This window comes from Chiloscyllium plagiosum, chromosome 21 (assembly GCF_004010195.1).
Source record: "Chiloscyllium plagiosum isolate BGI_BamShark_2017 chromosome 21, ASM401019v2, whole genome shotgun sequence".
NCBI classification, from domain to species: domain Eukaryota; kingdom Metazoa; phylum Chordata; class Chondrichthyes; order Orectolobiformes; family Hemiscylliidae; genus Chiloscyllium; species Chiloscyllium plagiosum.
In genome coordinates this window covers 55,165,153-55,191,103 of record NC_057730.1, presented here as the reverse complement: position 1 = coordinate 55,191,103, position 25,951 = coordinate 55,165,153, and the positions used below count along the sequence as shown (strand labels likewise).

The following is a 25,951-nucleotide window of genomic DNA, read 5'->3' as shown; positions in this document are numbered from 1 at the left end:
TCCATACATGCACCACCTGCTGCGTGAAAACGTTGTCCCTTAGATCCCTTTTAAATCTTTCCCCTCCCGCCCTAAACCTATGCCCTCTAGTTATGGACTCAATCAACCTTGGGAAAATACCTTGTCTATTTACCCTATCCATGCCTTTCATGATTTTAAGATCACCCCTCAGCCTCCAATGCTCCAGGGAAAACAGCCCTAACCTATCAGTCTCTCCCTATAAGCTCAAACCCTCCAACCCTGGCAACATCCTTGTAAATCTTTTCTGAACTCTTTAAAGTTTCACAAAATCCTTTCCATTAAGTATAGTGTTCTGCCTTTATTTGCCTTTCCAAATTGCAGTATCTAAATTATCATTCATCTGCCACTCCTCTGCCCATTGAAGCATGTCCTTATTCATTAGTTTGTATGCCCATAAAGCAGATGATTAATAGTTTTGTGAAATAGGTAGGTTTTCTGAGGTGACTGAATGGAAGAAAGAGACATAGAAGCATTTAGGAAGTGAATTATAGATCTTAAGACCTAGCAGCTGAAGGTATGGCCAATAGTAGTGAAATTAAAATCAAAAGTGCTCAAGAGGCCAGAATTAGTGGTGAGAGGATATCACAGAGAGTTGCATGATTGAATGGAATTATAGAGCTGAGGGACTGGTGAGGGCATGGAGGGATTTCAAAATAAGAATGATCAATTTAAAATTCAGTTGCCAAATCAAAAATCATTGTCACTTAGAGTCAGAAATGTACAGCAAGGAAACAGACCCTTCAGTCCAACTCGTCCACGCCAACCAGATATCCTACATTAATCTAGTTCCATTTGGCGTATATTGGAGGGGGGGAGGGGAGAAACGAGGAGTTATAGAAGGTGAGGGGGGGGGGAAGAGGGGAAGAGACAGGATGAGGAGAGGGATGGTGGGGAGGAGGTAAGGGGGAATGGAGGACGGAAGAAAGCTCCAGATATATATTACCTTTTTCTGTTCAGATGGGTTTCATGGCTATGAAAGAACTAATTTCCTTCCTATACTCATTGCTATTCCTCTTCCTCACAAAAGAAAGAGAATATTTGATCCGAACATGGGGGCTGCTAATCTCTGTAAAGTACAGAAAGAGGCTGAAATCTGTTACATAAGCGCCAACCGTTATTCCTTATATATATATATATGTACACACATATACACAGACAGACTTGTACTTCGTAATATATACAAAGAAGCTGTTATAGTCTAGAATACACATAGGAACTGCTATATTGTCTGTAATATTCACAGGATCTGCAGTTCGCCACAATATACACAGAGGCCCATAATGTGCAAAAAGGCTACCATTCTCAAAATATACAGACAGGCTGCTAGTGTCTACATTTACACAAAAGATGTTACAGACAGAGAACAACAGGCACCGTGTATAGTTATAGGGTAGTATTTTCTCTAGGGAGAAAGTGAGGACTGCAGATGCTGGAGATCAGAGCTGAAAATGGTTTTCCTGCAGTTCTCTACACAAGACACAGGGATCTGTTATCCTCTATTCCAACTTACACAGTGGGTTTTCCTGCTTTATTATTTTATTCTGTACAACATAGAGTGTAATGTCGATACAGGCTATAATAATTCCCAATAACACAGAGACCTGTATAACATACACAGGCGCTGTTTGAAGGTGAGATTCAGGGATTTTTGTTTTACTCACAGTTGGCTCGGGCTTGGGATGAGGGAGGGACTGGCTCGGTTACCGGGGCAACGGCGTCTGGGTGACGCGGTACATCCGGGAAACGCGCGGAGGGAGGGAGGGGGGTCACGTGCCTGCTCGCGGCCCGGCGCGCGGCGATGGCGACCGTTAGCGAGCTGAAGGGCGGTGAGTGTCCGGCCGGAGCGGGAGGGACATGGCTGCCCCCACCCCACACCCCCACCACCCCCCACCACCCCCAACCCCACCCCCACCCCACAACACCCCACACCCCCACAAAGGGACCGGCATCAGAAATAATAACCGCGGCGACAGGCACTGGAAACACTTACATTTATATAGCGCCTTTTCGGGGCGGTGGGTGGATCGGATTGGAACGTATAAAATTCCAGCAGGACCGTCTCAGGGGTGGCCTTTGCCCTGGATGGGGGGGGGAAACTCTACAAAGGCAAGTCTCAGGATACTGGGCGGACCATTTTGGATTGAGTTACAAAAAAAATTATAGCTCAGGAACAGGCCCTTCGGCCCTCCAAGCCTACACCGATCCAGATCCTCTGTGTAAACCTGTCGCCTATTTTCTAAGGGTCTGTACCCCCCCCTGCCCGTTCATGTATCTGTCTAGATACATCTTAAATGGTGCACAAAGTTAAAAATCACAACACCAGGTTATAGTCCAACAGGTTTAATTGGAAGCACATAACCTGGTGTTGTATGATTTTTAAACTTTGTACACCCCAGTCCAACACGGCATCTCCAAACCTTAAACATCGCCCTTACTGGCGATGCTTTCCACACACATCTCCCTTAAACTGTTCCCCTCTCACTTTGAAGTCGTGACCCCTCATAATTGAGTCCCCTACTCTGGGAGAAAGCTTCTTGCTATTCACCCTGTTTACACCGCGTGATTGTGTAGACCTCAATCACTTGCCCCCTCACCCAACCTCCATCTGTCTATTAAAAATAACCCATATCTACTCAACCTCTCTTCATAGCTAGCGCCCATCATACCAGGCAACATCCTTTTGTTAATGTGGCGACCAGTACTCCAAATGTGACCAAACCAAAGTCCTATGCAACTGTATCATGACATGTCCACTCTTGTACTCAATATCCCATCTGATGAAGGAAAGTATGCAGTATGCCACCTGCATTGCCACTTTCAGGGTACAATGGACCTGAACACCCAGATCTCTCTGTACAGTCTTCCCCAGGGTTTTTCCATTTACTGTATAGTTTGGTCTTGAATTGGATCTTCCAAAATATATCACCTTGCATTTGTCTAAATTGAACTCCATCTGCTATTTCTCCACCTAACTTTCCAATCTATATATATTCTGCTGCATTCTCTGACAGTTGCTTACACTATCTGCTACTCCACAAATCTTAGTGTCATCTGCAAACTTGCTAATCAGACTATGCTAACCTTCCTCTAGATCATTTATGTATATCACAAATAACTGTGGTCCCAACATGGATCTCTGTGGAACATCACTGGTCATAGTTCTCCATTTTGAGAAACTTCCTTCCACTACTACTGTCTCCTGCAGCCTGGCCAGTTCTCTATCCATCTAGAGAGTATAGCCTGGACCCCATGCGACTTCACTTTCTCCATCAGCTAATCCTGGGGAACCTTTCCAAATGCCTTACTGATGTCTATATATAATGATATCTACAGTCCTTCCATCAATCAACTTCGTAACTTCTTCAAAAGAATTCTATTAAGTTGGTAAGACATGGCCGTCCCTTCACAAAACCATGCTGCCTATCACTGATAAGCCCATTTTATTTGAACTGTAAATAAATCCTATGCCTCAGTATCTTCTCCAACAGGTTCCTTACCACTGATGTCAGGCCCACCAGTCTGTAATTACCTGCATTATCTCTGCTATGTGACCCTTCGTAAACAATGGGACAACATTGGCAATTCTGCAGTCCTCTGACCTTACCCGTGTTCAAGGATGCTGCAAAGATATCTGTTAAGGCCCGAGTTATTTCCTGTCTTGCTTCCCTCCATATCCTGGAATAGAACCCATCCGGACCTGGGGACTTGTCCGCCTTAATGCCTTTTAGAAGACCCAACACTTCCTCCCTCCTTATACCGACTTTACCTCGAGTAATCAAACGTCAACCCTAACCTCAACATACTTGTCCCTCGCCTCGATGAATACAGACATAAAAGTACTCCTAAAGAATCTCACCATTTTCTGACTCCACGTATAACTTCCCTTCTTTGTCCTTGAGTGGGCCAACTCTTTCTCGCGTTACTCTCTTGATCTTTACATACAAATAAAAGGCTTTGGGATTTCCTTTAACCCTGTTTGCTAAAGATATTTCATAACCCCTTTAGCCCTCTTAATTCCTCGTTTCAGATTGGTTCTATTTTTCCAAAGCTTTGTCTGTTTTCAGTTGCCTAGCCGTTATGTAGGCTTCCTTTTTCCTCTTAGCTGTTCTCACAATTTTACCTGTCATCCATGGTTCTCTAATCTTGCCATTTCTATTCCTTATTTTCACAGGGACATGTCTGTCCGGCATTCCAATCAACCTCCCTTTAAAAGCCTCCTACATATCAAATCTGGATTTACCCTCAAACAGCTGCTCCTAATCCACAATAAAAATGTTAAGTGTTTTCTCTCCAGAGGTGCTGCTAGACCTGAAGTTTCTCCAGCAATTTCTGTTTGTTTCAGATTTCCAGCATCTGCAGTATTTTGCTTTCATTTGAGTATATTGTGCAATATCAGCAGTGAAGGAAAACTTGGTATTTGGCACCATTACTCTAAAACTGACTGCAGCTTTTCAGTTTTACATATGCACAGTTAAATACGAAGAACTAGAAATTGCTGCAACTGATTCTATGTTTTACATAGGATGGGCTGTTGAAATCTTGCCTCCCACAAGCATCTACAAATTTGTTCTTGTCATTATTAGTCTCACTGTCCAAACCATTGCTGCAGGGTGCCTGGAAATCCTAGGTGACTTAACACCAGATTCACGCTTAGAGTTATGGATGCACAGCATGAAAACAGACCCTTTGGTCCAACTCATCCTTGCCGACCAGATATCTTAAATTAATCTAGTCCCATTTGCCAGCACTTGACCTGTATCCCTCTAAACCCTTCCTATTCACGTACCTATTCAGTTGCCTTTTAAATGCTGTAATTTTACCGGCCTCCACAAATACCTCTGGCAGTTCATTCCATACATACACCACTCTCTGCATGAAAAAGGTCCCTTTTATATCTTTCCCCTCTCACCCTGAAACCTATGCCCTCCACCCCAGGGAAAATGACCTTGTCTATTTATCCTATCTATGCCCCTCCTGACTTTACAAACTTCTAAGGTCATCCCTTAACCTCCAATGCTCCAGGAAAAACAGCCCCAGCCAATTCAGCCTCTCCCTAGAGCGCAAACCCTCCAACCCTAGCAACGTCCTTGTCAGTCTTCTGAATCCTTTAAAGTTTCACAACAAATTTCCTAGAAGAGGGAGGTCAGAATTGCACACCAATATTCTAAAAGTGTCCTCACCAATGTACAACCATAACATGATCTCCCAACTCCTATACACAATGCACTGACAATAAAGGCAAATGCCTTCTTCACTATCCTACCTACCTGCCACTCCATTTTCACGGAGCAATGAACCTGCACTCCAAAGTCTCTTTGTTCAACAACTCTCCCTAGGACCTTACCATTAAGTGTATAAGTCCTGATAAGATTCACCTTTCCAATATGCAGCACCTCACATTTATCTGAAGTAAACTCCATCTGCCACTCCTTAGCCCATCTGATCAAGATCCTGTTGTACTTTTGCTGTCGTTCCTCGATGTCCTCCACACCTCCAATTTTGGTGTCACCTGCAAACTTATTAACTATACCAAACTAACCACATCCAAATCATTTCTAAAAAAGTGTAGATAAGCAGTGGACCAGCACTGATCCTTGTGGTCACAGACCTCCAGTCTGAAAAGCAACCCTCCACCACCATCCTCTGTCTTCTATCTTCAAGCCAGTTCTGTATCCAAATGGCTAGTTCCCTATATTCTAGGTGATCTAACCTTGCTCACTAGTCTACCATGAGGAACCTTATCGAATGCCTTACTGAAGTCCAGATAGATCACGTCCACTGCTCTGTCATCAATCCTCTTTGTCACTTCTTCAAATAAACCTCAATCAAGCTCGTGAGACATGATTTCCCATGCACAAAGCTATGTTGATTATCTGTACATCATCCTTGCCTTTCCAAATACATGTAAATCCTGTCCCTCAGGAATCTGTCCAACAACTTGCCCACTAACAATATCAGGCTCACTGGTCTATAGGAAAATGGCTTTTCCTTACCACCTTTCCTAAATAGTGGCACGTTAGCCAACCTCCAGTCTTCCAGCACCTCACCTGTGACTCTCCATGATACAAATATCTCAGCAAGGGGCCCAGCAATCACTTCCCTAGTTTCCCACAAAGTTCTAGGGTACACCTGATCAATTCCTGGGGATTTGTCACCTTTGTGTTTTCAGACATCCAACACCACCACCTCTGTAATAAGGACATTTTCAAGAGGTCACCACCTATTTCCACACATTCTACAGCTTACATGTCCTTCTCCATTGTAAACATGGATGAAAAATACGCGTTTAGTACAACCCCATCTCTGGCGATTCCACACATCAGCCACCTTGCTGATCTTTGAGGGGCCCTATTCTCTCTATAGTTATCCTTTTGTCCTTATTGTATTTGTAAAATCCCTTTGGATTCTCCCTAACCCTATTTGCCAGAGCTATCTCATGTCCCTTTTTTGCCCTCCTGATTTCCCTCTTAACTATACACCTCCTGCCTTTATACCTGAGGATTTCCACTTTTCAGCTGTCTCTTTACCGGCCTCCACAAATACCTCTGGCAGTTCATTCCATACACACACCACCCTCTGCATGAAAAAGGTCCCTTTTATATCTTTCCCCTCTCACCCTGAAACCTATGCCCTCCAGTTCTGGACTCCCCCACCCCAGGGAAAATGACCTTGTCTATTTATCCTATCTATGCCCCTCATGATTTTACAAACTTCTAAGGTCATCCCTCAACCTCCGATGCTCCAGGAAAAACAGCCTCAGCCAATTCAGCCTCTCCCTAGAGCACAAATCCTCCAACCCTAGCAACATCCTTGTCAGTCTTCTGAATCCTTTAAAGTTTCACAACAAACTTCCTAGAAGAGGGAGGTCAGAATTGCACACCAATATTCTAAAAGTGTTCAAACATTTGCCCCCAATCAACATTTGAAAGTTCTTGCCTAATGCCGTCAAAATTGGCCGCCCTCCAATTTAGAACTTCAACTTTTCGATCTAGTTTATCTTTTTCCATCACTATTTTAAAAACTAATAGAATTATGGTTGCTGCCCCCAAAGTGCTCCCCCACTGACCCCTCAGTCACTTGCCTCCCTTATTTCCCACAAGGAGGTCAAGTTTTGCACCTTCTCTAGTAGATACATCCACATTTTGAATCAGAAAATTTTGTACACACTTATTCCTCTCCACCTAAACCCTTAACATATAGCAGTCCCAGTCTGTTTGGAAAGTTAAAATCCCCTACCATATCCACCCTATTATTCTTACAGATAACTGATCTCCTTATAAAATTTGTTTCTCTGTTTCCCTTCTACTATTGTGTGCTTTATAGTAGAATACAAATAAATAACTTGCCTGGATGTATTCCCAGCAATATCCTTTCTAAGTACAGCCATAATGTTATCCCTTATCAAAATCACCTCTCCTCCTCTCCTGTCCCATTTCTATCCTTCCCTAGTATTTGTATCCTGGAACATTAAGCTGCCAGTTCTGTCCATCCCTGAGCCACATCTCTAATTGCTATGATATCCCAGCCCCTTATTCTTAACCATAACCAGAGTTCATCTGTCTTTCTTGTTAGCCCTCTTGCATTGAAATAAATGCAGTTTAATTTAGTCGGTCCTACCTTGTTTTCTGCTTTGTTCCTGCTTTCCCTGACTGTTTGCTCCTTTTCCCAACTGTACCAGTCTCAGACTGATCTCTTTCCTCACTATCTCCCTGGGTCCCCCCCACCAACCCATTAATTCTCCTGAGCAGCCCTAGCAAATTTTCCTGCCAGTATATTAGTGCCAAGAGACAATAGGTGCAGGAATAGGCCATTCAGCCCTTCGAGCCTGCACCGCCATTCAATATGATCATGGCTGATCATTCCTAATCAGTATCCTCTTCCTGCCTTATCTCCATAACCCTTGATTCCACTATCTTTGAGAGCTCTATCCAACTCTTTTTTTAAATGAATCCAGAGACTGGGCCTCCACTGCTCTCTGGGGCAGAGCATTCCACACAGCCACCACTCTCTGGGTGAAGAAGTTTCTCCTCATCTCTGTCCTAAATGGTCTACCCCGTATTTTTAAGCTGTGTCTTCTGGTTTGGCACTTACCCATCAGCGGAAACATGTTTCCTGCCTGCAGAGTGTCCAATCCTTTCATAATCTTATATGTCTCAATCAGATCTCCTCTCAGTCTTCTAAACCCAAGGGTATACAAGCCCAATCGCTTCAGTCTTTCAGTGCCCTTTCAATTCTTGTGCAATCGGTCCTTCTTATACAGGTCACTTCTACCCAAAAAGAGATTCCAATGATCCAAAAATGTACTGGTGAAATGGAAAGTTCACATCAGAAATCAGTAGGTTAGTTTTTTTTGCCCCCCCAAAAACATTATTTATCAATGTTCTCCCATTTTGTCAAAAATCTAAAATGTCCAAAACTAGATTTTTCGTTAGACACTTCAGCTGGTATCAGTTTTGTTGTCCATTATCGTAATCTTCCTGCTTCACTTACAGATTCCAAAAGCGAATGCGTGTCCATCATGTACTGGGTCTTTCATATTTCCAATAATGAATCAGCTGCTATCACCCATAACTTTCACATGGGCCTGATTAGATAATTTTTAATAATCCTGTTCAGATGTATTGGCACCTTTAGAACAGGTATGACTTGACTTTGGATCTTTTTGTTCAGAGATAGGGACACTGCCACTATGCCGCAAGAGTCCTCTGTATGAACTAAGCACACTACCAGAGTTTCGCTGTACCAGTTCCTTCCATGAGCTGGTTCATATGTCAGTTGACTGTTAATTGTACTTGGCTAGTTAAGCAGACTGAGAGTAGGGTCTTAGTTGGAGGTGCATCATAAGAATTGCATAAAGACTAGACTCCAATGTTCTGTTGTTGACTTAAATACCCCCCAAATTCTAAGGAAACTTGGCTTTTAGCTGACTTTTGTGTAAAATGGTTAAGTTTAAAATTTGACAATCACAAGAAATGCAGTTCGTATATTATAATGAATTCTCTTTAATGCTTTAAATTTTCCTCATGTATAAGAGTGTACCTGTTGCCCACTAATTATGTTACTTGAGGAATTTAAGCATTTTACAACATTTTTTATAAAAATGCTCCTTTTTATTTACAGTTCTAAAAGAGACCTTGGCAAAAAGAGGTGTTCTAGGCCAACTGAAAGCTAGAATTCGAGCTGAAGTTTTTAGTGCCCTTGATGATCAGAGTGAACCACGGCCGCCACTTTCCCATGAAAATCTACTAATTAATGAACTTATCCGTGAATATCTTGAGTTTAATAAATACAAGTACACAGCGTCAGTGCTGACAGCAGGTACGTACATTGAGTTGAATGATGAAAGTACAAAAAAGTACTTCTAAATGCAAATAGCGTGCAGTAACTTGTATATTAAACTGATCCAATCACACTTTGCAGCTCGAAAGGCTGTAAATTAGCTGACATTTTAAACAGTGCAGTTCATTCTACAGCACTACTTTACTTTTTAATTTACATTGTATTCTATTTCCTGCTACTGTAAATTAGCATCTCATGCATGTTTAGCCACAAAGTGTCTGATAAGGGTGTTTACTTTTGAGCTAACAAGTAACGTCAAGCTACCTAGTTGAAATAACTGCAGAGGCTGGTATCCCGTCACCAAGTCCCCCCTTGTGCAGTAGCTAGTCAACTCAGAGTAAGTCCCCTAAACTGAGGAGATTCTAAAATCTCCTGTTAATATTTGGTCAGCCAGAGCTTTCCTGATAGCAAGAAAGGGAATAGGGAGAGATATCAGCTGAACACGTGGCTGCAAGGATGGTGCAGGAGGGAGGGTTTCAGGTACTAGGATAATTGGGGCTCATTCTGGGGAAGGTGGGACCTGTACAAACAGGATGGTCTTCACTTGAACCAGAGAGGTACTAATATCCTGGGTGGGAAATTTGCTGGTGCTAATCAGGTGGGTATAAACTAGCTCAGCAGGGTGATTGGAATCTGTGGTGTAGTTGTAGTGCACAGAAGGATGAGAATAGGGAGGACAGGGACAGGGTTTCACGGTCACAGGAATGTGCTGGCAGACAGCAAAGTGGTTTGAAGTGTGTCTACTTCAGCGCCAGAAGTATCCGAAATAAGGTAGAAGAGCTTGCAGCATGGATAGGTACCTGGGACTTCGATGTTGTGGCCATTTCGGAGACATGGATAGAGGAGGGTGAGGAATGGATGTTACAGGTTCCAGGGTTTAGATCTTTCATTAAAAACAGGCAGGGCGGTAAAAGAGGGAGAGGTTAGATTAGATTACATTACATTACATGACAGTGTGGAAACAGGCCCTTCGGCCCAACAAGTCCACACCGACGCGCAACCCACCCATACCCCTACATTTACCCCTTACCTAACACTACGGGCAATTTAGTATGGCCAGTTCACCTGACCTGCACATCTTTGGACTGTGGGAGGAAACCGGAGCACCCGGAGGAAACCCATGCAGACACGGGGAGAACGTGCAAACTCCACACAGTCAGTCGCCTGAGGCGGGAATTGAACGCGGATCTCTGGCGCTGTGAGGCAGCAGTGCTAACCACTATGCCACCGTGTGGCCTTGTTAGTCAAGGATCGTATAACGGTGGCTGAAAGAACTTTTGACGAGGACTTGTCTATTGAGGTAGTGTGGGCTGAGCATAGGAACAGGAGACGAGAGGTCACACTGCTTGGAGTTTTTTATAGACCTCCACAGAGTTCCAGGGAGGTGGAAGAGTGGATTGGCAAAATGATTCTGGGTAGGAGTGAAAGGAACAGGGTGGTCATTATGGGGGACTTTAACTTCCCCAACATTGACTGGAAATGCTATAACTCTAGTACGTCGGATGGATCAGTTTTTGTTCAGTGTGTACAGGGGGGTTTCCTGACACAGTATGACAAAGAGCCGACAAGAGGGGAGGCCACACTGGCTCTAATGCTTGGTAATGAACTAGGCCAGGTGTTTGATTTAGTTGTAGGTGAGGACTTTGGAGAGAGTTGACCATAATTCAGATATGTTTCGTTTCGTGATTGAAAGGGATAGGTTCATGCCACAGGTCAAGAGTTATCGATGGGGCAAGGGCAATTAAAACGTGATTAGGCCAGAATTAGGATGCATAGGATGGGGTAGCAAAATGCAGGGGATGCAGACAATGGAAATGTGGAGCTGGTTTAAGGAACAGATATTGTGTGTCCTTGATAGGTATGTCCCTGTCAGGCAGGGAGGAAGTGATAAGGTAAGGGAACCATGGTTTACTACAGAAATTGCATCTCTTGTTAAGCAGAAGAAGGAGGCTTATGTGTTGATGAGACAAGATGGTTCAGATGAGGCGACGGAGAGTTACAGATCAGCCAGGAAGGATTTAACGAGAGAGTTAAGAAGAGCAAAGAGAGAACACGAGCAGTCTTTAGCAAATAGAATAAAGGAGAACCCTAAAGCTTTCTACAGGTATGTGAGGAGTAAAAGGATGACTAGGGTAGGAATAGGGCCAGTCAAAGACAGAAGTGGGAAGTAGAGTGTGGACCCTGTGGAATTCAGAGAGGTGCTAATCAAACATTTCTCATTGGTTTTCACTCAGGAAAAGGAGAACATTGTAGAGGAGAAAAATTAGATACGAAATATTATCTAGAAAGGATCGAGGTTAGTTATGAACAGGTGTTGCCAATTGTAGAAGGAGTGAAAGTAGACAAATCCCCTGGGCTGAATGGGATTTATCTGAGAATTCTCTGGGAAGCTAGGGAGGAGATAGCAGAGCCTTTGGCTTTGATATTTGAGTCGTCATTGTCTACAGGTTTAGTACCATAGGACTGAAGGATTGCAAATGTTGTGCCCTTGCTCAAGAAGGGCAGTAGAGATGACCCAGGTAATTATAGACCAGTGAGCCTTACTTCTGTTGTAGGAAAGGTTTTGGAAAGGATTATAAGAGCTAAGATTTATAATCACCTAGCAAGCAACAATTTGATTTCAGATAGTCAGCATGGTTTCGTCAAGGGCAGGTCATGTCTCACAAACCTAATTGAGTTTTTTGAGAAGGTGACCAAGCATGTAGATGAGGGTAGGGCAGTTGATGTGGTATACATGGACTTCAGTTAAGCCTTTCATAAGGTTCCAAATGGTAGGCTTATGGAGAAAATGCAGAGGCATGGGATTGAGGGTGATTTAGCAGTTTGGAGTAGAAACTGGCTTTCTGAAAGAAGGCAGCAAGTGGTGGTTGATGGAAAATATTCAGCCTGGAGTCCGGATACTAGTGATTTGCCACAAGGATCTGTTTTGGGACCACTGCTGTTTGTCATTTTTATAAATTACTTAGACACAGACATAGGTGGATGGATTAGTAAATTTGCCGATGACACTAAAGTTGGTGGAGTAGTGGACAGTTTGGAAGAATGTTATATCTTGCAGTGGGACTTGGATAAACTGCAGAATTGGGCTGAGACGTGGCAAATGGAGTTCAATGCAACTAAATGTGAGGTGGTACACTTTGGCAAGAATAACAGGAAGGCAGAGTACTGGGTCAATGGAAAGATTTTTGGTAGTGTGGGTGTGCAGAGGAATCTTGGAGTCCATGTACATAGATCCCTGAAAGTTGCCACCCAGGTTGATTTTTACCTAGTTTTACCCAGGTTAAGAAGGCATACGATGTGTTAGGTTTCATTGGTAGAGGGATTGAGTTCCGGAGCCGCAATATCGTGCTGTAACTATACAAAACGCTAGTGTGGCCGCACTTGGAATATTGTGTACTGTTCTGGTCGCTATATTTCGGGAATGATGTGGAATATTGAAAAAGGTGCAGAGGACATTTACCAGGATGTTGCCTGGTCTGGAGGGAAGGTCTTATGAGGAAACGCTAAGAGACTTAGGTCTGTTCTCATTGGAAAGAAGGCAGCTAAGAGGGGATTTGATAGAGACATACAAGATGATCAGAGGATTAGATAGGGTAGACAGTGAAATTTTTTTTTCCTACGATGATAACGTCAGCTTGTACGAGGGGACATAACTACAAATTGAGGGATGATAGATTTAAGACAGATGTCAGAGGCAGGTTCTTTACTCAGAATGGTAAGGGCGTGAAATGCCCTACCTGCCAATGTAGTTAACTCAGCCATATTAGGGAGATTTAAACAATCCTTGAAGAAGCACATGGATGATGATGGGATAGTGTAGGGTTCAAGCTGAGAGTAGTTCACAACTCGGCGCAACATCGAGGGCCAATGGGCCTGTTCTGTGCTGTATTGTTCTATGTTCTATGATTGGAGTTGTTAACTTGGGACAGTCAATGAGGGCCATCTGGCTCCAATCACTACCCAACCCACCCCCCTCCAAACCCGGGTTTGGGGTGGGGGAGTGGTTCCTACAATGTTTTCATCCCAGGTCCCTTTCTGCTGATTCAGACTCAGATATGGGCTGCGTGTACCAGACCATAGACAGTCTCTTGCGTTCAGAGCATCTCAGGAGAGTTTCTTCTCCCTCCTCCTCTTCTTGTGGTAACAGTATTGAGGCTGCATCCATCTCTGATGGAGGTTTCTGTGACACTAGATGGAGGTAGAGAACCTACAGTTTGACTGGCTTTCCTAGTTGTTCTGAGGGGCCAAATGTGTTTTGCTCCTGCCCTATTTGAGATAACAGCTTTCAGGTGATCCATTTGTTTGTTCAAGACTGTATCATCACCTGAATTTTGTAAGCCATGGGACCTAACCTTGCCTCGTACCTACACGGCGCCATTTCCATGATTCTGGCACTAAACGTCATCCCCTGAATCAAACCCTGTCTCTCATAGAGGAAGCGTGTGGCCAGCCTTGGCATTCCAGCTGCCATTTCACCCTTCCCTCTCAGGTCTAGAAATCTCAGGTTTAACCTGGTGTGGAGTCTTCTCCCCATCAGCAACATATTGCATGCTGGATAGTCCTACATCAAACAGGAACTAGCACAGCTGGTTATCAAGTGGTACACTGTAGGCTGCTTCTTTAAGCCTACCTTCAACATTTGGACTGCTCTTTCTGCTAGACCATTAGACGAATGGATTGAATGGAGCTGGCCTTTTGCCGAATGCCATTTGACTTAAGGAAGTACTCAAATTCTCTGCTGGTAAATGATGTCCCATTGTTAGTGACCAATACTTCTGGGAGTCAGCGTATTTGAATGATGCTCAGTGGTTTTCCCTGAGTTGTCGAGCAGAATTTATGCATGCTGAAAATGTGTTGCTGGAACAGCGCAGCAGGTCAGGCAGCATCCAGGGAACAGGAGAATCGACATTTCGGGCATAAGCTCTTCTTCAAGCTTATGCCCGAAACGTCGATTCTCCTGTTCCCTGGATGCTGCCTGACCTGCTGCGCTGTTCCAGCAACACATTTTCAGCTCTGATCTCCAGCATCTGCAGACCTCACTTTCTCCTCAAAGAATTTATGCATGTCCAAACACTCTGAATAGACGTCCACAGTGTCCATGAACATTGATCCCATGAAAGGACTGGCATAAAATCGACATGTAATTGAGTTCTGGGTTTACCTGGCCATTTCTGTGAATGTGGGGCCAATTCTGGTGGTAATATTTGTCCTTGTTGGCACTCCAAGCACTGCCCCACCAATGCAGCTATATCAGCATCCAACTCTGGCCACCAGACAGCTTCTTGCTAGCACCTTCATTTTGCAAACCCCTGGATGACTCTGGTGGAGTTCAGCCAGTATCTGGCAGTGACCTTTTACGTGGGATAATCACTCTTACTCACCAAAGTAAGGTGTCAACCTCTACACTGATCAGGTTTCGTTGGGTCAAAAGGTTTCAGTCCTTATTGCAATGGCCTTTCTGTCTCCCCCATCACAACTGGCTGTATCTGGTGCGGAAGAGGGAGGGTAGGTCCTCGTGGGTCTGCTCCTGGGCCTGTCCAAACTGGCCATAAACAGGTCCAGCCAGCAGGTCATGGAGGGGGTCTTTATGGCCAGTTGTCTGCCCTTCTTCTGCAGCTATGTCCGAACCCGGTGTCTCTGGAGAAGGATTACGCAGTGCTCCCTCGAGCTGTTCAAGGAGAGGTAGGCACTGCAGGGAGTGCAGTGTTTTATTTCCCCCTCCAACTCTATTGATTTAGTCGCTGCCCTCCCTTCACTTTTTTGATCACGCAGCATTGCCCTTCCACACTGCTTGTCACTAGCCACTCTGGTGCTTCCTTTCTTCCTGGTGGTGGAATATCAATAAAAGCTTTACGCACTTGTTCTTCACTGTGTCCTACACCTGCACACACACAACATGGGTCCTGGGAAAACTGAACACTACCAGAGAAGAAAAAAATACAACTGTCTGTTTTAGTTTTGCTAGGACTGGATCGTGTCCACAGTCAGCAGTGATCGGTAGGGAGTTTAGGAAGTTTAAAACCAGAACAGACTCTTCCAGGGAACACACCACTGATGGCGATTCTGTCAGTGGGAGGTGGCTCAGGGCATCCACATTGGCCTCTTGGCTTCCTGGCAGTGTTCTACCTTGTACTTGTACGTGCTGAGAATAAGGATCCACTGCTCAATTCTACTAGAAGTTATGGGTCGTGGTAATTTATCTTCCTTCGGTAGCCTTAACAGGGCTCTGTGATGTGTTAAAGAGCACAAATTCCTACCCGTAAAGGTACTGATGGAACTTCCTCACACCAAAGATGACTGCCAAACCTTCCTTCCTCTATCTGGGCATACTTGTGTTCAGAGTCAGCCAAGGTCCTGGGAAGCATACGCTATTGGGTATTTCTCTCCATTTGGCCACCAGTAAGCCAACACTACCCCAGTACAGTACGGGGAGGCATCACATGTCAGCACTATGTCTTGCTTTGGATCAGAGTGGGATGATCGCTGCTTTTTCACTTCCCTAAAGGCTGTTTCTTGGCTATACAGCCATTTCCAAGGCTGATCCTTTTTCAATAGCAGGTATGAGTGCCAAGATAAAAGCCAGGTTACTACAAGTTTTCCGTAATAATTTACTAACCTAAGCTCCAGTGTAATCATGGAAGCCAGGGCTTCTTTGATCGCCCTCACTTTATCTTTCAAAGAGTGTAACCCGGTTTTGTCGACTCTGTAACCCAGCTAGGTCACTTGGGGTAAAAAGTGAGGACTGCAGATACTGGAGATCAGAGTCAAGAGTATGGTAGAGGAGGAGAACGTCTGATGAAGGGCTTATGCCTGAAACATAGATTCTCCTGCTTCTTGGATGCTGCCTGACCTACTGTGCTTTTCCAGCACCACAGGTCACTTGGGGTACCTGGAACACACATTTCCCTTTAAGGCATATGCCCACATAGGAGAAACATTTAAGCACAGTGTCCAAGTGCTCCTTATTGGTCTTCCCAGTTATTAGCACGTCATTCAGATAAATGACAACCTTGGATAGCGCTTCTAAAATGCTCTCCATGGTCCACTGGGAAAGGGCACAGGCTGATGATACCCCAAATACCAGTCTTGTGTCTTGGTATAAACCCTTATGGGTGTTAATTGTGGCATACTTCTGGGACTCCTCATTCAATCGCAATTGTAGGTATACATGGCTCATGTCCAGCTTCATAAAGGACAGCACCCCCCACCCCACCCCAAAAAAACATTGTGTACAGGTCCTCTATTTGAGGGATTGGGTATTTATCCAGCTGCAAAAAGCAATTTGCCATTTGCTTAAAATCCCCACAAAGGTGAACTAAGCCATCGGGCTTCGCAGTCGGGACTAACTGTGCTGGTTTGAGGATTCACTCACTCTCTAGCCTCTTGATTTCTGCCTATACATTTGCTCACAAGGCAAATGGCACCAGGTGGGCCTTGCAAAATCATGGAATTGCTTCCTGGTCAACATGTAACATGGCTTTGATCCATTTGAACAGATCTTGCAGCATCTGTGGAGAGAGAAGTAGAATCAAATTTTTTGAGTCCAGTATGCTGTATATCTTTAATAAAGGGAGCCATATCAAATTTGAAATGTTAACTCTGCTTCTGTCCCAAAGATACTGTCAGATCTACAGAGTTTCTCCAACATTTTCTGTTTTTATTTCAGGTTTCCAGCATCTGTAGTATTTTCACTTGAGTGAAATGCTGCAGGACTGTCAGTAGCTAGGGAACTGTAATTTAATATGAGTCAGCACCATCAAGAAAAAAAATAGATTGTAACATATTAGGTGATTTATGATGTAATGCCTGCTTGCTGTCTTTGAATGCTGACAGCACAGTTATGAGAGTGTTTTTCTTGCTTTAACCAAACCTCTTAAGAGTCTTCCCTTGATCGGTCTGTACGTAATTAGGACTGGAAACTATGTCTTCTTGAATCTTTATACAATATATTACCTCAACTTTAAACAAATACAGTATTTGGCTTGCCAGTAAACTTGACAACTAGTAACTTTTTATTTTGTGGCTGGTTAAAATGGATTTGCAGAGATCCATGTGTATGTTGAAATCCATGTACTTGTTCAATTCCTGTTAGAACATCGAACAATACAGTACAGGATCAGGCCCATCAGCACATGATGTTGTGCCAAACATGATGTCAAATTAAACTAATCCCTTCTGACTGCCTTTGCTCCATATCCATCTATTCCTTGCATATTCATGTGCGTATCTAAAAGTCTCTTAAAATCCCCTATCGTATCTGCCTTCACTATCACCCCTGGCAGCACATTCTAGGCTCCTACCACACTCTATGTAAAAAAACTTGCCTCTCACATCTCTTTTTAAGTTTCTACCCCCACCTTAAATACATCCCTCTAGTTTTAGTTATTTCAACCATGAGAAAAAGATACTGACCATTAACCCTATCTGTGCAACTCATAATTTTATAAATTCCTATCCGGTCATCCCTAAGCCTCCACTGCTCCAGACAAAACAACCTGAGTTTTTCCAGCCTCTCCTTGTCATACCCTCTAATCCAGGCACCATCCTGGTAAATCTCTTCTGCATCCTCCCCAAAGCCTCCACGTCATTCCTGTCGTGTGGCGACCAGACTTGAACATGGTGCTCTTAAGTGTGACCTAACCAAAGTCTTATAAAGCTGTAACATGACATCCTGACTCTTGTATTCAGTTTCCCGACCAATAAAGGCAAGCATGCCATGCACCTTTATTACCACCCTATCTACATGCATGGCCATTTTCAGGGAGCTATGGACTTGGTTCAAGGTCCTGCCATTAACACTTTCCCTTAACATTTGATCTGCCAAAGTGCAGCACATCACACTTAACCGGATTAAGCTCCATCTGCCATTTCTCCACCCATATCTGCAACTGATCTATATCTTACTACATCCTTTTGACAACCTTTTACACTATCTACAACTCCACCAATTTTTGTATCGTCTGCAGACTTACTAACCCACCTATCTACATTTTCATCCAAGTCATTTATATATATCGCAAACAGGATACGGTTCTTTAAGTATTGCTGTGCTATATATGAAGGCAAATGATTGGGGAGTCTGAAGTGATGCTAGTTTCTGTTGCCTAGCTTTTAGTTTTAGGTTTCACCCAAGAGGAATATTTTGGTAAAATCTGTCAAGTTGTTTTGCAAAAGTGATGCTACATTAGTAATCCCAGAGACTAGATTGAATAGATTTGAAATAAATTACAATCTCACCTGGCAATTTGTGAATTTGAATTGAGATTGCAAATTTTTATTTTGAAATCTTGTAACAGAATATCAACAAAAGTAGCCTTGAAGCTATGTGCATTTTTTTTAAATAAAGAAGAACCCCAACAGGTTCATTCATGTCCTTTAAGAAAGGGAACCTGCTGTCCTTTCATCTAGTCTAAATATGACTCCTATCCCACACCAATATGGTTACCTTTAAACCATCCTCTGATGTTGTCTAGCAAGTCATCAATTCTACCAAACTTCTAAACTGTTGTTCATTTACAGAATTCATTTATGGGGGTAACTATTTTGGGCAGTGATTACCAGCTATGCCAGACGTACTTTGAACCTGAAAGTGCATTTTAACTTCATAAGTAATCAACAGTCAGGACATCCTGATTGAGTAAAACCTCTGATGTGTCTACCTGACTTGGCAGAATTAGCTTCTCTCAATCTGGGTCAGGCAACTGCATGCAGGCCTCCTTGCCGTGTTACAATGCATCCTGGGATTATCATGCCAGTTCACAGTAACAATGATCTTGTCTGTGGCCTGAAACTTGGATCTTGCACATAATTATGAGGTGTGGTGTTAGCAGAATCCTTGAATCAGAGCCAAAGTCTTCACTGTGAGTCACACCATTCCCTGAAGACATCCCCATCTCCAAAGGGGCTCTTGTGTATAGGTCAATCCGCTATAACGTGACAGTTGCGTTCCTGTGCAACCTCACACTATATTTGCTATACCTGTTCAGTAGAAAGTTTGCGTTATCCAAACAGCATCCACAATCGCACTATAGCCAATTTGCATTGACGAAATGTGCATTGTATGGAATGACCTGTATTGTGATACTGTTATTACTTCTGAACCAAGAAGCCTGAGTTCACATACCATTTGCTGTAGAGGTAACATCTCTGAACTGGTTGATTAGAAAATATCTGCAAACAATTCTAAAACAACAGTCATTAGAATCCTTAATCAGCAATTAACCTGAAAGTAGTTGAAGATTACTTTAAATAGCACTGGTAGAATCCTTCTACTGCTCAATACCTATTTAGCTGTGTCAGGTCATGAGAGCATACTGGCTAGAGGATCCAGGTTGAAAATGACACAGCTAAAGTCATTTCAGTGTTACACACTGACTGATATCTCTAACTGCCTGTTCTGCATGCTTCCAGTTCTCAACATCTGCATTAATGATCTCAAGAAAATAGCATCTGGTCTGGCCAGTACAAGAAGTGCATATGTATGTGGCACTGTTGTCATTTGGATATGAAAAGGCATCTATAGTTCCCAAAGGTTCAGACACTACAACTGAAATTTGTGGCCAAAAAAATAAGAGCAAGTGTCTTCTTCCCTCTGATACTAAGTATTAAATCACCATAGCCCTTGCAACTTGCTACTCCAGTAAGGCTCAACCTCATGTAATTCTGAGCCAATGAGATCCAGTTGTAGACTGCAGGTCATGAATGTACATCATGATCTCCATGGTTTTAGCTCTCTACATCAAGCTGCTTTGTGCATTTTGATTTCATGTTTAAGTTTGATAACCATCTCTCAGAAAGGTTGGTGTAAGCATTATATTTTAAGCCTCAAATCAGTTTTTAACTACTTGACTTAAATAGTATTTGAATCAGAGAAAGGTTCTTCAGTATCATAACTTGGGGGAGGAATAAAAAGCACATTCAAGAAATAATAAAGCAATCATAGCTTTAATGTGATGTTTCATTAACATTTTACCTATGAGCTACTTTAATGTGTTTTAAAGAAGAGCATTTTCAACTGCTGAGAATATCCATGGCTTTCCCCAAGAAGAAATGAATGTTTGGAAGTTTCCAACCCAGAAAATTGTAGAGGCTAGGTCACTGAAAGTACTTAGTAGGAGGTGATTTTTTTGTATTGTTGGGGAGTTGAGGTGGAAGAAGATTTTTTTTAAAAATGATCCACGCATGGGATATAAGCATTGCTGGCTAAGCCGTCATTTATTGCTTGTACCTAGTTGCCCTTGGTGTTGGTGAGCTGCTTTTATGAACCGCTGCAATCCACATGTTATGGGTTAACCCACAATGTCCATAGGGAGGGAATTCCAGGATTTTGACCCAATGACAGTGAAGGAATGGCGATATATTTCTGGTCAGGATGGTAAGTGCCTTGGAGGGGAATCTGCAAATGATTGTGTTTCCACATATCAGTTTTGGGACCAGCTTTGGGAAGTCAGGAGGTGAGTTACTTGCCACAGAATTCCGAGCCTTTGACCTGTTTTTATTGTCACTGTATTTATATGGTGAATTCAGATCAGTTTCTGGTCACTGATAACCCCCTGATGTTGATAGTGGGGGATTCAGTAAGACCATTGATTGTCATGGGACAGTGTTTAGATTGTATATTTGTGGTGCTTGGCATTTGTGTGGCGTGAATATTTCCTGCTACTTGTCAGCCTGGATATTGTCCAACTCTTGTTGCATTTGAACATGGACTACTTCACTACTGGAGGATATGAATGGTGTTGAACATTGTGCAAATAACAGTGAATATCCCCATTTGTGGTCTTATGTTGAAGGGAAAATTGATGAAGCAGTTGAAGATGGTTGGGGCTAGGACACTAAGGAACTCCTGTAGAGATGTCCTGGAACTAAGCTAATTGACCTCCAACAACCACAACCATCTTCCTATGTGACATGCTTAACATTCCTGATGAAGACTTTATGCTCAAAACATCGATTCTCCTGCTCCTCGGATGCTGCCTGACCAGCTGTGCTTTTCCAGCACCACACTCTTTGACTCTGATTTCCAGCATCTGCAATCCTCACTTTCTCCTGTTTAATTAGTTAGACTTTTATGAACTGCTTGGATCAGGATTTGCATTATGTTCGCTCAGCTGAAAAGTTGATTTGCAGACGTTTCACCCCCTGTCTAGGTGACATCTTCAGTGCTTTGGAGCCTCCTGTGAAGCGCTATGGTACCATGTATTCTGGAGTTTATTTGGTTCCGATGCTTCTGCTTCCGGTTGCCAGTTGCAGCTGTTAGTTGTAGTGGTCAGTATATTGAGTCTGGATCTATGTGCTGGTTGATGGAGTCCGTGGATGAGTGCCATGCTTCTAGAAATTGTCTGGCTGTCATCTGTTTGGCTTGTCGTATGATTGTTGTGTTGTCCCAGTCGAATTTGTGGTCCTTGTCATCTGTATGTGGCGTACTAGGGACAGCTGGTCTTAGCATTTAGTGGCTAGTTGGTGTTTATGGATGCGGATTGCTAGTTGTCTGCCTGTTTGTCCTATATAGTGTTTCGTGCAGACTTTGCAAGGAATCTTATAAATTACACCTAGACCGGGGATGAAACGTCTGCAAAGCAACTTCTCAGCTCGGCAACATATCCACAACTACAACAACCGGCACTCGAGCTACAAATCTTTATGCAAACCTTGATTAAATATTGTCACTTTTATTTTCACACAGAAGCTGGTCAACCTGAGATACCCTTAGACAGACAGTTTCTGGTAAATGAGTTAAATGTAATTGAAGATTCAAGCACAAAAACAGTGTAAGTAAATCCTATCCATTTTATTACTGCAATTGGCAATGGTTTCTATGCTTTATTTCTTGGTTTTTATTTCGGTGTTCAAATATTATAAAACATAATTTCGCAGATCTAGAAATGCTTCTATCTTGCTACTTGAGGAGAAAGTGAGGTCTGCAGAGATCTTCCTGAAGAAGGGCTTATGCCCGAAACGTCGATTCTCCTGTTCCCTGGATGCTGCCTGACCTGCTGCGCTTTTCCAGCAACACATTTTCAGATCTTGCTACTTGAGCAAGGGATAAAAGATTAGATACTTTAGAAATTAATTATTTTGAAAGATATCACCCCCATTTGTTTTGCTGTGTGGAATTTAGTGTAATTCAAAAGTTGTAACATGAAATCAATACATGACAGCATTTAGTATATTCTAAATTAACACATACACAAAAATATTGAACAGAAGAATTAACTTGTGGCCATTTTAAATCTGTTCAAAAGATGGTCTGTGTCATACTTTTTTGAATGCAAAAACATTGCTTAATTGGTATCGAACATCTTGGAAGATTTTCTATAAAGTAACCATACAATCCTCTGCTAAAAATTTCAGAATTAAAAGACTGCTTATGAAAACCAGAGCTCATTTTCACACTGTGTTTTCATATTTCTTATTTGTAATAAAGGATATTTCTGTGATCGAGTACTTTATAGATATATGGTAAATTTGTGAACAATAAAACATTTTGTTGAAATCAACTGTGTTTTGGCACAGTATGTCTGTTTTGAATGCTGCAAATATTTTAATAAATAATGTAAAAATTATCTTTGGCAAATGTAGATTACTAAAGTTTTAATCTCTGTTTAAAACTTATATTTTCTGCTTATAGGCCTCTGCTATATGGAATCCTAGCTCACTTTGTAAATGAGAGCAAAGAGGATGGAGTTAAATCTCTGATTAAAGGTGCATCTATGCCTAATATAAAGAAAATGACTTTAAAGCAACCAAATGAGAAATGTACCCTAGGTAGGATATTTAAAATTGAACTGGGTGGAGCTGGAAATGAGTTGCACAAAATATCTATGCTGTACAACTTAATTCTGGAACTCAACAACGCATCCCACTTTGTTGCAAAAATGTATAGCTAAGGTAAAACTAAAAAAAATCCTTTGAGTATTTAATAACTAAGCATTTAAAAAACACATTATATCAAACTAATGTTCTGATTGTATTAATGCATTGCAACATGGTAAAGAGTTCCCATCAGTAATTAAATGTTTAATTTTCAACCACTCGTTGAAGTTGTACAGCCTGTGACATTTTTGATTACTCTGTCTATATGTAATTCTTGCCCCTAACCATATTGTGTTTCCTCTTTTAGTTCTGTTAAGTGTAGATTTTGTTTCCCTAGATGACTTGCCCGAACCTGGACGATTAGGTGGAAGAAACTTTGAAGACCATTTTGTTCTCCGAGGTGGACACTGATTACAGCTGACTATTCCTTTACCAGCGTGTTAAATAACAGACTGCAGTTTGGCCACCTCTGGTTACCTCTGCCTTTGGTTATCTCTACCTTAAAGTCCTAGTATCTTGAAAATGTCCAACAAAGGAATTTGGTGCCTGGCACCCTGTTATATTTGTTTTTGTTTTACTTCTTTTCTTAAATTGGTAAATGTAGCTTTATTTAAAAGATCTGAACTTTGCCTAACTACTGGTAATAAGGCCAGCCTTGGACCAGCATGAGCATTTATACTGTTAGCTTTCGTGCTGCAAGCAGACACATGGAATCTGGTCATATGCCTATTATTTCTTTTGTGTCTGAGTCTGCATTGTTACTTCAGTTGCATGTGTTTTTTAACACGTTAGTTTACTTTATTTTCCTGCAAACTATAATTTGCAACAGTAACAAGTGATAAGTTTACCTATTCTAAATTTAAATATTATGCTTTGGCATCTAGGGTCTGCAGTCCTACTTTTCACAATGGCTCCTTCTTCATTTATTTTAAATTGACTTGCTGGTATTCGGCCTATTTTATGCCAGCCAACACTGGAGCTATGAAATTGTTCAGTCAGACATGATCAAATTGGATATGCATTGGGAATTACACATTGAAACATTTGAAAATGTTTGTCATCTGTGATATTTTTGTATTGATATTTATTGCAATGTTTTATATATAATAAATTTGATTTTGTCAATTATGTTTTAGTATTGTCTATTTTAATTCACTTTTTCAAACAACAAATTTTCTGCACCAGTTCTGAGGAAAATCATGTTGGACCCAACATTAACTCTGTTTTTGTCTCTCCACAGATGCTGCCAGATGTGCTACGTTTCTCCAGCATCTTCTGTTTTTATTTCAGATTTCCTGTATTTACACTATTTTGCTTTTATTAATCTAAATTTTCTGCACTGTTCACTCGCTGAGAAGTAGGGTTGACCTGGATATTAGCAATTTTGAAGGCTGTGTTTAACAATGTTAAAGTTGCTGTACAATTGCAAATTGTTGTGGAACATGTCTATTAAGGATTAACAATTAATATTTCCTTGAAAGTGGAGTCACAGGTAAATAGGGTAGTGAAGAAGGTGATTGCTATGCTTTCCTATATTGGTCAGAGCACTGAGTATAGGAGTTGAGAAGTTATGTTGTGGCTGGACGGGACATTGGTTAGGCCACTTTTGGATTATTGGGTGCAGTTCTTCCTATAGGAGGGAGACGAGGATATTGTAAGACTTGAAAGGGCTCTAAAAAGATTTATAAGGAAGTTGCCAGGGTTGGAGGATTTGAGCTATACGGAGAGGCTGAATAGGCTGGGGCTGTTTTCCCTGGAGTGTCAGAGGTTGAGGAGTGACCTTACAGGGGTTTATAAAATCATGAAGGGCATGGATATGATAATTAGACAAGGTCTTTTCCCTGGGGTGGGGGAGTCCAGTACTAGAGGGCATAGGTTGACGGTGAGAGGGGAAAGATTTAAAAGGGACCTTAGGGCAAGGTTTTCATGCAAAGGGTGATGCATGTATGGAATGAGCTGCCAAAGTAAGTGGTGGAGACTGGTACAGTTACAGCATTTAAAAGGCATCTGGATGGGTATATGAATAGGAAGAGTTTAAAGAGATATGGGCCAAGTGCTGGCAAATGGGAGTAGATTGGGTTGGGATATCTGGTCGGCATGGACGAGTTGGACCGAAAGGATCTGTTTTGTCGAGGAAGATCTACCTTCCGAGTCAGTATGGGTGGAAATTAGGAACAGCCAGGGAGCAGTCACCTTGTTAGGGATTTACTACAGGCCCCCCAATAGCAGCAGGGAGATGGAAGAAAGCATAGGTTGGCAGATTTTGGAAGAGTGTGGATGTAGTAGGGTTGTTGTGATGGGTGACTTTAACTTTCCCAATATTGATTGGAACCTCCTTCGAGCAGAAGATTTGAATGGAGCTGTTTTTGTAAGATGTGTTCAGGAGGGTTTCCTAACTCAGTACGTTGACAGGCCGACGAGGGGAGAGGCCATTCTAGACTTGGTGCTCGGAAACGAGCTGGGGCAGGTATCAGATCTTGTGGTGGGAGAGCATTTTGGTGATAGTGACCACAACTGCCTCAATATTCTACATAGCTATGGAGAAGGAGAGGATTAGGCAAATGGGAGGATATTTAATTGGGGAAGAGGAAACTATAATGCGATTAGACATGAGTTAGGAAGCATGGACTGGGAGCAATTGTTCCATGGTAAAGGCACTATAGACATGTAGAGACTGTTTAAGGAACAGTTATTGCAAGTGATGAATAAATATGTCCCTCTGAGACAGGCAGGAAGTGGTAAGATAAAGGAACCTTGGATGATGAGAGCGGTGAGA

General features: G+C 42.4%; 1 protein-coding gene across 5 annotated transcripts; it reads left to right on the top strand.

Moving 5' to 3' along the window:
- Nucleotides 1-1,746: 1,746 nt before the first annotated feature.
- Nucleotides 1,747-24,395, top strand: cep20 (centrosomal protein 20). Of its 5 annotated transcripts, none has more exons than XM_043712135.1 (5): nucleotides 1,748-1,847; nucleotides 9,142-9,339; nucleotides 22,046-22,130; nucleotides 22,991-23,064; nucleotides 23,513-24,395. In XM_043712135.1, the coding sequence occupies exons 1-5, from the start codon at nucleotides 1,820-1,822 to the stop codon at nucleotides 23,584-23,586; spliced, it is 459 nt and encodes a 152-aa protein (XP_043568070.1). In that variant the 5' UTR covers nucleotides 1,748-1,819; the 3' UTR covers nucleotides 23,587-24,395. The 5 variants fall into 5 exon arrangements, with proteins under 5 accessions (XP_043568072.1, XP_043568071.1, XP_043568070.1 ...); XM_043712134.1 differs by having other exon boundaries at nucleotides 22,991-23,127; nucleotides 23,513-24,384; XM_043712137.1 differs by lacking the exon at nucleotides 22,991-23,064 and having other exon boundaries at nucleotides 1,747-1,847; nucleotides 23,513-23,600.
- The last annotated feature ends 1,556 nt before the right edge of the window (nucleotides 24,396-25,951 follow it).

What these genes read in the sequence shown, in the direction of transcription:
- cep20 (XM_043712134.1), top strand. Translation starts at nt 1,820, where the DNA reads ATGGCGACCGTTAGCGAGCTGAAGGGCG. An exon ending in GATTCAAGCACAAAAACAGT is followed by an intron (nt 22,131 to 22,990) that starts GTAAGTAAATCC and finishes TTCTGCTTATAG; the next exon opens with GCCTCTGCTATATGGAATCC. An exon ending in AAATGAGAAATGTACCCTAG is followed by an intron (nt 23,128 to 23,512) that starts GTAGGATATTTA and finishes TTGTTTCCCTAG; the next exon opens with ATGACTTGCCCGAACCTGGA.